At 35.0% G+C, this 12,605-nt stretch overlaps 1 protein-coding gene across 1 annotated transcript in view; it reads left to right on the top strand.

Moving 5' to 3' along the window:
• GRB14 (growth factor receptor bound protein 14) overlaps nt 1-9,381 on the top strand; it is a gene marked incomplete at its 3' end in the record, with an annotated part of 48,689 nt that extends 39,308 nt beyond the window's left edge. The window contains exons 9-13 of the mRNA XM_080621739.1: nt 932-1,048; nt 1,154-1,211; nt 1,304-1,391; nt 5,121-5,214; nt 9,235-9,381. Coding sequence (XP_080477865.1) covers nt 932-1,048; nt 1,154-1,211; nt 1,304-1,391; nt 5,121-5,214; nt 9,235-9,381 — 504 coding nt within the window. The remainder of the gene's footprint in view (nt 1-931; nt 1,049-1,153; nt 1,212-1,303; nt 1,392-5,120; nt 5,215-9,234) is intronic.
• Nucleotides 9,382-12,605: the final 3,224 nt, after the last annotated feature.

Genomic DNA, 12,605 nt, shown 5'->3' with positions numbered 1-12,605 from the left:
TGTTTTCTCTTATTTCACCCGTTTTTTACTTTTGCAAAGTTCTTTACAGGTTACAGTTACTCAGGCAGACCTTAAATTACGGTGTCAAGAATTACAGTGAACTGTAATTTCTAGTTACATTCATGCTTGTAACCAAACAAGAACGAAACAGAGATGCTTTGATTTTGGACTGGGAAGCTTTGCTAGCCCTACAGAAATCTGGGCCTCTTGTGTTCCAGATTTTACTTTAATTTACACAATGCTAGAATGTTCTTTTAATCTTTTGATATTCCAGTGCTTGCCAACATTCAAGCCATTGCAATCTGTATTAAACTTGATTTTGTAAACCTTGGTTTCTGAAAAATATTTTGATGAGTTTTAAGACTGTTTTGTCAAACTTCAGTGTTTTTATTCTATTGCTACAAACTTGATCTTTACTAGAAGAAAATGAAAAGTATAGCAGATCCTACAGTTGTTAAGTCTGTAAAATCCAGTAAACTTTGAGTGAAAATTTATATTAAAATATATTAATTTATGAAATGTATAATGAAATATTCCAAATCTTTGTTAATTTGATGGTCATATATAAGAATTTTGTATTTTCTCCTTTTTTTGTTACTTGGACAGCTTAATAACAGTTTCCTGACCTGTTTTGACATGCAAAGGGCTTGTTATAGTTAAATATATAAATAGAGTTTCGGGTAAATTGATGCACTTATCGTCCATTGCAGTAAGGCAAAAAGATGATCTCTCCTGTCAGACTGTAAAATTGCAGTTTGCAGCAGCACTGGAATTGCAAATGCTCCCTCAGATTAAATGAGTTCGGCTCTGATGGAAAACACTGCAGACTTGAAACACCACTTACAAAACATAATGTTTTTTCAGAAGCTGACTTCTAAATGGTGGATGTTTTAAAAAATGAACAAACTAAATCTAGTTTTCTTTGTTGCAGAGAAGCATTTCAGAAAATTCTCTGGTAGCAATGGATTTCTCAGGACACAGAAGCAGAATTATAGAAAATCCAACAGAAGCCCTTTCAGTTGCAGTTGAAGAAGGATTAGTGTGGCGGGTATCAACACCTTTGTTTTATCAAAATAGTATTTTCCAGGTTGGTTTGATTGTTTTTCTAACAAAAAAAGCTTTGAAATCATGTTTTTACTTCTCTCTCATACAGAGGAGAGGTTGTCTACGACTCAACTCACATGGTAGTCCTATTGCCATGTCTAACATGGGTATGTGTGAGTTAATTAATTGCCAGAGAAATGCAATAGTTGGTTCTTTCAATAAAGGCAAAACATTTTTTTAAAGATCTTTATTTATACAGCTATACACAGATCTCAGTCGTGGTTTCATCATAAAATATCTAGAGAAGAGGCTCAGAGACTTATTTTGCAGCATGGACTTGTAGATGGGTAAGTTAATTCTTTACATAAATTTTCTGAGACACATTTCTAGTCAAAAGCTGCTATTTTAATATACTTCTTATTGGAGGAGGGAAATGGAAGAAAAAACAGTTTGCACTTACCTGATAGAAGTAAAAATTATTTTATATAGGGCTATCTGGGGATCAGTTGGTTTCTGTTTTATATCTTCTGGAAGCAATAAAGTGGTGATCTAACACTTTGATTCTGTCATTGACCGATTACTTATGTCCTCTCAGAGCCAGGCACTTGAGCTCTGTATTTGCACAATATTCTCTGAGAACTGTCAACTTTGGCACCAGTGTCTTTTGTATCATTATTAGTGATGAAAGAATGAAAAAAAAGCCTGAAAACATTATTCTGAGATGAACTGTGCAGGGACAGCCATCGAAAAACTTATACTTTTCCTCATAAAATGACTAAAAAAATCATATTATCCCCTAAAGATAAATAATGAATGTTAGGATAAGACCTTTTTCCTCTCGTTTAAATATTAATTTTTAAAAATTACAAAGTAAATAAGTATTTTATGTTCAAATCCCCCTATTTTTCATTTTTATGTTTTTATCCTTACTGCTCTATTAGATGTAAATTTGGGCCTCCTTCATTCAATGAGTAATTGCATAAAACTCTTTAAGGGTCTCTGAGTCTGCTTCCAGTTAGGTACCTGTAACATCAGGTTACTGGTTAAATTCCTTCAATTTTAAATTAAGTACATGGTGATACTGTTTTCTACATCTGCAGAAAAGGCTATAGGAAAAAAAGGTAATGGAAAGTGAGTCCTACTCAGTAAGGATGGCTAATTGGACTTCCCCTTTTGTATTTTTCCTTCTTTTTCCATGTAAGGGTTCCTATGTTTAAGTCTGTCTAATGATCCTGAAGCTGTTTCTGTACTCTGCATTAGTTTTGTATTTGTTACATGAGAGGGACAGGACATGGAGATGACTCAAACACGTATTTCCGAGCAGTGTATAATTTCAGGGCTGATGAATCTTCCAGTGTATTTCAGTGGGTACACACAAATACACTGTTAAATGAAACCTGGTAGATTTGACAAGTAAAGAGCAATGGTGTTCAAAATGAACATGCAAATACCTTGTTAACATTAGTTTAGTACAATGTTCTTTATGTTATATTCTTGGATCTATTCATAGGTGTGCATGGTTTTGGTGAGGATGATACTCTTGTATGGACTGTCCAGAATTGATGAGATCATGGTACTATGAACACTCATGTGCTGTCAGATACATATTCAGGAGTTACAATGAAGTCATGAATACATTACATGACAAATGCTGTGCTTTTTGACAAGCTGAAAGAATTAATTATCACCAGAAATACAAAAGTTTTTAATGAAAATAATAAGATTTTAGTTTCTGGGGGCAGAGGGTGGGGCAGAGAAAATAATCCATGTTGAGCCTTTTGAGGTGATCTCATTCAGGGAGATATCCTGCATATACGACAGAGGCCATAGGACCTCTTTAATACCATGTATACCAACAAATAGTCTGTTCACAATGGCTTATAGAAGACAAAGGGACCATTATAGAAAAGATATGCAGTAGTATCAGTATTTGAATGACGCAATAGCAGGGACAGCAATAGTCTTAAGGTGTGTTATGAAGGAATAAAGTTTTTGGATCTACTGTTCAAGTGTAAAGCAAAATTTCTTCACAAAGTTTATGTAACAGTTTTATAGATTTCATACTTCACCCCCTAAAGGGCATTTGAAGACATTTCAGTGATAAATGGTCGACAGGATTGCAAACTGATTGGCATCTTATTGATGAATGGGATAATAGCATTACCAAAAGGCCCATGACAAAATGCAACTGATGATTCAGAGAATTCCTTATAAGTTTATGAAGGAGTAGTTTTTTTGAGTCATCCAGCATGTCTGAAAAGCTTCTTTCCAACTAACATTTCTACGATTCTGTGAACTACAACCCTTTCTTCATAATAAAGTTATTAAAGGTACATTGACAGCTAAAGTAGGTCTATTGTGATAAGGTTAGAAAAGAGTAAAGATCTTTTTATGTGAAGGGGAACAAATGTTGCTTGTCTTTGCTGTTAAAAAAGTAAGAAAATTAACTTTAAAAGAACTGATGAATGGGAACATAAATCCTAATCAACCTGAATTTTCTTTCCTACCCAATGTGATTACTTTGTGTACTGTTTAATGTGGATCCCAGTACTGACATTTGGCAACTCCGTTTTGGATATCTGCGAAGTGCACATTCTTACAGTGTCATTTTTCTGAAGAAAAAGAAAATGCTGGTCCTTAATGACAAACACGCAAAAGAGTCAAGTTTATGCGAAAGATCTGTGTGACTGTGCTCTGAACATTTTTATTTATGTCTTGGAGAGGGTGGAAGGCCACTAGGTGGTGAGAGAGAGCTTGTTAAGAGAGCCTGAGTCTCTTGACAAGTCTTGTCTGTCCTTATATTTGCTGTGTGCTCTTACTGCATGCTGAGCTGGCAGTTATCCCTCTTTAATAACTAAATTAATATCAGAGCTCCGAATTAGAATGGATGGGGATTTTGACGGAAGTTATAATGATTATGGACTCAAAAATTCTTAATTCCAATTATTTTCTTACCTTGTAAAAATAGAACTCTTAAAAATTTTGAGGATGAAATTAGTAGTTTGCATCCATGCTGTTAGTGAAAATCCACTGTAAGCCTTTTCTGCTTTCTTCACCTGAAATCCTTTCTTTTCATATAGCAGTTATGCTCTCATTCCTGGTACGTGGTTGGACAAAAGGAAGTGGCCACTAGTGCTTACCTGGTTGATACTTGCAAATCCATCTTACTTGTTTCTTTTCTGACCTGAAAGAGCAACAAGCTTTCCAATGACAGTCCCTCCATTTCCCTTCTTTGGTACATTCGTTAGCCATATGTGTTCCAGATCTGCACAATACAGTTTGCACTCTGTCCACTACACAGCTGTGAATCAGGTACTTCCTTCTGTCCTCCAAACTGTTCTCAGCCAATATTCCAAACCCAGTGATTCAGTGAAAGCTGTATCTTATTGGTAATCATCCTTAACCTTTACCAGAATTATGGCAAAATTATGTCTGTCTATAACCTGGCTGGAATACATTTTCAGTGAACTATTTTCAGGGACAACTGTTAACCATTGAGAGTGTTGTGATTTGAATAATGATGCCATAAAGTGAGCAGAGTGTACCTATATTTCAGTGGGAATTGCGCTGATTTGCAGAAGTGAGTGTGCATTTATGAATATTGGCCAAACGTGAAAGTCATTCTGCAAGTCTTGCATTACCCTTTCTGTAAACTTCCTGTTAAGCCACCTTTTGAATTTTCCTTATAACATTTGTGATTTCGGTAACACAGTCACACAATATTTGGGTCAGAGTCTAAATAAAAATTTTGTTCAAAGCACAAACTTTGAGGGTGCTTTTCTGTCTGAAGAGATGCATTGTAATTCTGTGCAGTGTAAAAACTAACGCCTACAGTGTCATTCATTCTGAGAATGCATATTTTTCAGATAATAAGACAAGGTGAAGAAGAATTTAAGAAAAAGTATTTCCAGTGACACATTTGCAAAGAAACACTGATTAAAAGCATGATGTACCTAATTAATGTTATTTTTGCTTTTCACTAATACTTACTATAATGAATTACAACAGTTCTAACTGGATGTTTCCAAAAGGATTTCCAGAGTGCCCTTACTGTGAATGTTTTCAATCTCTTTTAGGGTATTCCTGGTACGTGATAGCCAAAGTAACCCCAAAACATTTGTATTGTCATTGAGTCATGGATTAAAAATAAAGCATTTTCAGATTGTACCTGTAAGTAAATATTTCAGTTTATATATCCAGTTGTAAAACAAAACAATTGAATAATGGTAATAGAATATTGATGGATTTTTTTTTCATTTGCTGTTATACGGAAGATGTAAGCATAATACCTCTGTAATTAAAAATAATTAGTATTCTTGAGTAGAGCTGAACATCTGTGAGCTTTTATGTTTGATCTGTTTACAAAGCTTGACTAGTATTGTGAAATCCTAAAATGTGTTTTAAAGAAATAGACAAATCCGTTTGAACTGTAACAGAAGCAACTCTGATGGCAGAAAATCTTGTATTAATAAAGGTCATATTACCTGTTCAATTTTAGATACGTGCACAATTTGGTTTTAGTCATCTGTTTAGGTGGCTTGCCTATGACGTGTGTGTGTTTGTGTATCTGACTCATCTGTTCAAGATAGTTTCTATCAATATTTTTCAAACATTTTTTTCTGACCTCTCTTCTTCATTCGTGTTATTGTGGTATATTCATGCCCAAGTCTTCTTCAGAGGGACAATTTTAGCAAAAGTTGATATCCTTATTTAGCCCAGCTACTCAGAGGTAAGCTAAAATTTCCTAAATTGAAACGTATTTCCATCAGTTTTCACTGAAGATGTAATCCAGTTATCCTACTGGTATGGCCAGCTTTCCCCATCTCTTCCACTCTTTTCTGAGGTGGTTTATGCTGGTTTTTGTACAGGATGCTTCTGTTGAGATGAAAAACACTTCAATGTTACGTGTTTTAGCCACATAACTAAGCAGACCTATACCTTTTTCTTCTCTCTTCACAAAAAACTTTCTTCCAGATCACATAATATTCTAGCCTCCACATTTCTTCCTCCTGAAGTTTCTCTGATACTTTGCTGTTTCTCAGTAGAAATGAGTGTAGTGGCTTTTGTTTTGTTTCTGATCTGGTGAACCACTATAATCACTCACCAAATTTCTGTATGCCATACCTAGGGCTTGTAGCTGATATTTTCCCCTAAAAAAGTTCCTGTAGAATAAAACTGAAGCAGTATTTCAGGGGAGGAAAGGAGTGAAATGTTACAATGTTAGTTACAAGAATTGCCCAGGATTTTTGTTGTGTTTAGGGATAAACAATGGAGGATACCTTCATCCAAAAGTGATAGCTATGTCCTGGATTCCTTGTGAGCATCAGTGTATGCTCTGTGATTAGAATCCCAAGTGTAAGATCTGTGTGCTACTGACTGTGGTCGCTTCTATTATTTACTTTGGGATAAGTATTGTGTTGCTTAGAAAACCTTCTGAACTCCATACAAACACTGTATGATTCTACTGCATTGGGATGTCATTTAACTCTCAATTTTAACAGACCACTTTTTCTTTTCCTATCAGGAAAGAGAGCCTCTCTTCTGTGAGAGCAGAGGTAGCCAGAAGCTGCAGTTATCTTCAGTTTTCCCTGAGCTGGATAATTCTCCTCTTCTCTTCAGAAAAATTACCCAGTCAATTCTTATGTTCTTCAGATGTAAGCAGTGCATTTGAGGAATTAATTATATACATGCATGCTAAAACCTTGCTCTCCTGTTGCAGGGTCTTTGGAGAAGCCAGGAATTCCTTGTTTTGGCATACAGACTTGGGTCAAATTTTCCATGCTGATAGTCTAGATGACCTGTTCCACTTCAGTGCAAAGCCTGTCTTACTTGAAGGACTTTTTTTTTTTTTTATTATTATCTTTAAAGTAAAGTGAATTCTCCTATGCTATTTACCAGGGGGAAAAATAAATATCTGTAATGAGAACAACTTAATCTGGAGAGAGAATGTAAATGGATCCTGATAGTTCACCAAACACAGACATATTTCAGTTCCTTTCTGTCATCTAATTTGCCTTTGCATTCAGTACCCTCATGCCATTCTCAATACCCAGACTTATCGCATGTTCTCTTTTGCTAGATCAATACTCTTTAAGGAGTTCAGAAAAGCATTTTTTGAGGGGCGGGGTGAGGGGAAGGCTGCTGTTGATCTTCTAAATGAAGTTATTGTTTTTCTAAGAAACAAGATATTTTGTGTTACTGCAATAAGTTGGTAGCTTATTAGTTGAAGATCAAGGTTGTCTTTTTGAACTTCAAATTGTGCTGTTATTCTAAACTCTTGCCTTTTTCCAGTCATTGGGAAGAGAAAATAATTTTCCTACTAAATGTAAACAAATAAATGACATTTGGAAGGTCTTTTTACTAGTTGAAAATAATTCAGTCTCTAAATGAATTATTTTTCTCTTACATTTTAGGTTGCTTCATTTAAAAATACTGCATTTAAAAATGTCTCCTTTCAGATAGGGCATGAAGCCTACTAATTCAAGCTTCCTGCACATTAACGAGGGCATCATGTTAACATTGGTAACATGTGCAACAGGTTTTGCAGGTGGGAAGCAGGGAATTGATTGTAAAAAATTGAAAAGAAATCCTTTGGGATACGTTTAGGATCCCATACTGTGAAAATTGGAGAACTTGATATCTTAAATGTATTTTTCAGCCTTTCTACTCTGAGCTGATACAAGTTAATTTCAGTGTAGAAATTACTTGTTCTGTAGTCCATGTGAAAGAAGAATGGATATACATTTCTGGGATTGTCTTTTTCCACTAAATGTTTTTTCATAACAGCCTTAGCTTGCAGAAAATGTTAGGTTCCTGAGAAGCATAACTTTGATACGATTTTTTCCTTTGCAAAATACTGATTGCTTTAGAATTAGCAATCTGGTATTCAGTTCAAGGTTTGAGATTAATTTGAAGAGGGGATAAACAAGCTGAAAATTAAATTGTGTTCGACAGACATCTGAATTGTCAACTCTTCCTTGTCTTCAGTGTGTTGGCAGGAAAATTGGATGCATAAGAAAGTCCAATGGATTATAATCCATTTTCAGGTTCTTAGCTGGAGCACAGGAAATTGCACATGCACACATTGGTAATTCCTTAACTAGCAGTGTTTGACCTCAACTGACCAAGTCTGAGAATAGAGAAATTGCAAACTAGTTCCAGACATGGTAGAAAAGGGTAGAATAGCCATAAGTTGTAAGCAGTTCAACAGCTGCTTCAGATGAGAAATCTTAATTACAGGTAAGAGAGCTAATTATATCTTCTCCTTTCCCCTGTACTCCAGTAGGATAGTTGCATCTTTCCCTTGCATACCATCTGCTGCTCTACACTAGCCCTACTTCAGGATCTTCAGTTCACTACTGTCTAAATCTTGTAAAGTCTCTTTTTCACATTTCTTTTTTAAAACAGTTTAAGTAGAGATTTTTATCCTCTATTTACTAGTTAGTCACTGTTCGACTGAAGCTTCTTGATACTAGATGTATCAGCAGTAGAGGAAATAAGTCAGCAGTGCAATACAAACTGGCCAAGAGCTAATGTTCAGTAACCTAGAATAGGGAAATACTGATTGTAAATTTTTAAGCATCTGAAAGTCAAAGGTAACATTTCAAGCTATGTTTCTCAGTTTCTTCTTTCTTTCCTGTGTCTATGCTAATACATGCATTTGGAGCTGCATCTGTTCTTTCTCCTACAACAAAGAATATGTTACTACATCAAGCATGTGACTTTTGCAATGGGCAGTTTCTTTGCTAACACATGTCATCTTGTACACAAGTGAAGTAGTGTGCACCTTATAAAATAAATTATATAAAATGTAGTAGTTAGTTAAACTTGGCTGTTTCTTGTCATTCTGTAAAAACTCAGTGTTCATAGCAACTCTAGTTATCATTCCAAAGCAAAAGCATAAAGAAGTATTGTTAATGCAGAAAGAATATTATTTATATTATATTTATTTAACTGTTTTTTCATCTTAGGCATGTACCTAACTTAAAGGGGAAGTTGAAGAATGCTTTATCTTTCTGTTGTGCATTTTTGATCTTGCTGTGAATGATCGCTGTATTTTTCCTTCTCTCAGTAGTCATGAGATTAAAATATCTTGGTCTACAAAGAAGGCTTCTCAAGTATGTCAAGCATGAAGAAATACCATAGCAAAGGACAATTTTACTCTATTTTTATTTTTTTCCATTTTTACAGTTGGAAGATGATGGGAAGCTATTCTATACCCTTGATGATGGTCATACCAGATTTACTGATCTCATCCAGCTCGTGGAATTCTACCAACTTAATAAAGGAGTACTGCCTTGCAAGTTAAAACACTATTGTGCACGAATTGCTTTTTAACCAAAGCACCTGTTGTTTCATCAAAGGGAAAGGAAGATACTGGAATTTTTTTTTTCCCTTAGAGGCAATTTGTATGGTAAGAAGGGAAAAAAATACTACATTGTAAAGATTCTATGTTTAAGCTGCAAAAAAAGGATTTATATTCTATATAGGTAAGAACTTTGCTTTGTGATTGTCACAACAAACTTAACTTTATGGTTTAAAAAAACCCCAACCTTCTTTCCTATGTAATTCTTTGGTGTTGTCTTGGATTTCTTTTGGGTTTTCTTTTTCAACTGAAAACAATTAAAAATGATATTGTGTAACTTCTACAAAAATATAACTGAAGGGAAGATCTTTGGTTTTAGGTTTAAAATAACTTTTTGTTTCTGAATGCCTCTCAGTTTCTATACATCACATAAAAAATTGTATTTACTGTGGTGAGGATAAGAAGCTGAACTGCACATTTTATTTGTAAATAAAATGAATATTTTGCATTATATTTTTGAAGGCTACTTTGAGGATTATCATATCCAAAAAGTGAAAAATCATTAAAACCACTTCTAGCTGATCAGTTGTATTGAGTTGTGCTATTACTATTGTAATATTGTAAAGGACTTTTTTTTCTGTAATCTAATGACGAAATCTACATCGTTATACAGAGCTGAAGTGTCACTTGCTTGGCTGTGATACATATAAACATACAGAAAGTATCATGTAGTGCATAACATGGTTTAGTATATACCTACAGTCTCTAACATGGAGAGAGATCTGTTCTGTAGATTGTTGCAGAGTTGGGGAGGGGATCAACTTAATTGCCCTTAAAAAATAAAGGTACTGTTCAAATATTTATGAATTTACAATACTTACAATACTTACAAATAAAGGTAAATCCAGTGACCTTTACTCTTTGCTGAAAACTGGTGAGAGTGTATTTGTAGTCAGTTTCTAGCTTGTTTTATTATTTATCACAGAGTAATAATTTCAGTATAGCTACGAGTCAACCAGTCTTTAGAGATTACTAAACATGTAACATCTGAACTAAAGGGAACTGTTTTGGTAGAGTAAGTTGAATTTTGGATCATAGTGTTAGAAATACCTTGGGCATCTGTGTTTTGAAAGAGAGATGATGCTGCTGCATCCTTGAACAAAGACTTGAGTGGAGCGGGGCTTGGATTGAAAGAGGCGTCCTTGTCATGATGCTTTGCTGCCCAATAGGTTTGATCTTGTTATGAGGCTTCAGGACCTAGCCCTGGGTATCTTTACTTGCAGTAAAGGCTGGAGTGCAAAGTAGTGCTTGGAGACGGACCATCACACTGAATGCAGCCCCTCCTACCTGTGCTTGATTTGATTCTCTGACTGTCAGACAACCCAGCTGTTCTGCTGTTGGAGCTCATGAGGAGAGAAGGTGAAGGAGGCCTCTGCGAGGGACGAAGTAAGATGGACCAGAGGTGCAGAGTAACAGTGTGCGTTAGCTGACAAGGTTATGTATATGGAAGCATTAGAATAGTATGGTAACTATGGTTTTGTTATTGTGTGTCTGTGGAAGGCAATCATAATAACATAATACTGTGATACTTAATTTACTGACTTGATCCACACATCACTGACCTTTTCTTCTGGTATGCAAATGTGTTTTTTAAAGCTCATTAAAAAAGCAACTCTTCATAAAGTGTACCAAAGATGCAGCATATGCGGTGCCTAAGCTCATTACATTAGGAATGCCTTGTAAACCTCTTCACAGTCTAATAAATTTAACACTTAAACCTTGAATGTAATTACAATTTGAATTACAAAAATATACTTTTAATTAAAACCTCTTCAGATTTAGTTTAATAATGTGATTACTTCCCAGGCCTAGTATTATTTCAGAGACAGGTATAGAAAAAGAAGAAACATTCTTCTCTGCATCCCTGTTTTTTTGATCATCTGACAAATAAAATGAATTGTCTACAGTAGTGCATTTCTACTTGGACATGTGAAAGCTTTGCCATAATTTTTATTTCTATTTACGTGTTTGTTAGCATGCTTGGTAGAGAAGCTTAACTGCTTAGTGAGTGAGGGCCTTTGTACCTATCAGAAAAGAAAAGAGAATGTGGGGATTATGTGGTGGAGAGACATCAAAACTCTTTGCCTGCTTATTTTAAGCTTTTTTAAAAAAACAAACAAAAAAAACCCCAAAACCCCAAACAAAAAACCCCACAAAAAAACCCAAACAAACAACAAAAACAAAACAACACACACACACAAAACCTCACAAAAAACACAAAAAGGAAACCTCAAGTAAAACATAGTACTCCTTAATGAACATGGAGTTTAGATGTTTTAAAGTTTTAAACTGGCAAGCACTCAAAGCATTCTTACTCTGTAAAGGGTTGTCTCCTGCATTTTGACAGCTCTCAATTGAAATCTAAACTGAAATTTTGGTGAGAGTACAAAATCTTTTACAAATATGCATAGTTTTCCTGAGCTGTATGGTTGGTTGTGACTACTTCATGAACACCAAACCAATAAAAGTGACTAAATCTAGTTTGGTGTTTAAATGCCTTAACAGGCTACCTCCTTGTTTAAATATTACTGAAGGAAGAACCATGAAGGGAGGTAGTCTTAATGTGTAAAAACAAACAAAAAAACCCACCAACAAACAAACACACACAAACAAACAAAAAAACCCCTTTGATATCCCACACTACTTTAAAACAGGCTAAATGGTACAGGTGGTTGATGTATGACTTGCAAGATCCTTGCTAGCAACCAATGTTTTCTTGTCAGAAAAATGGCAAGATTTTTTATGATACCACCCAGGATATGTCTGAGTGTAAAGTTCTTTGAGGGTGTAGGCAATACTGTTTGAAACAGAATTTCTGTGTGTTAACTGAGGCTTCTGATGAGGAATACTACACTTAAGTGCCCACCGTTACAAAAATAATTGGCTAATCAGGAGTTGTTAACAGCTCAAGGAGAAAGCAGAACTATTTTGAGCAAGCCAGTCTCTGTATCTCCAATGGTTTGCTTCTCTAAAAATTGTGGTAAATTTTATATTTACCTCATAGAGAATTTAATGATTTAAAAAAAGAAAAAAACCCAGAAAAAAAACCCCAACCCAACAATAAAAAACAAAAAAAACCCACAAAAAACCATCAAAAAAACAAACGACCAAACAACCAAAAAAAACCAGCCAAACAACCACAATTTCATTTGGTCGTGTTTGTAGAGGTTTTTTTAATGCATAGGGAGGTAATCTG

Source organism: Psittacula echo (genome assembly GCF_963264785.1).
Source record: "Psittacula echo genome assembly, chromosome: 6".
Classification (NCBI taxonomy): domain Eukaryota; kingdom Metazoa; phylum Chordata; class Aves; order Psittaciformes; family Psittacidae; genus Psittacula; species Psittacula echo.
The sequence above is the reverse complement of the archived record's forward strand: the minus strand, read 5'-3'. Positions and strand labels throughout refer to the sequence as shown.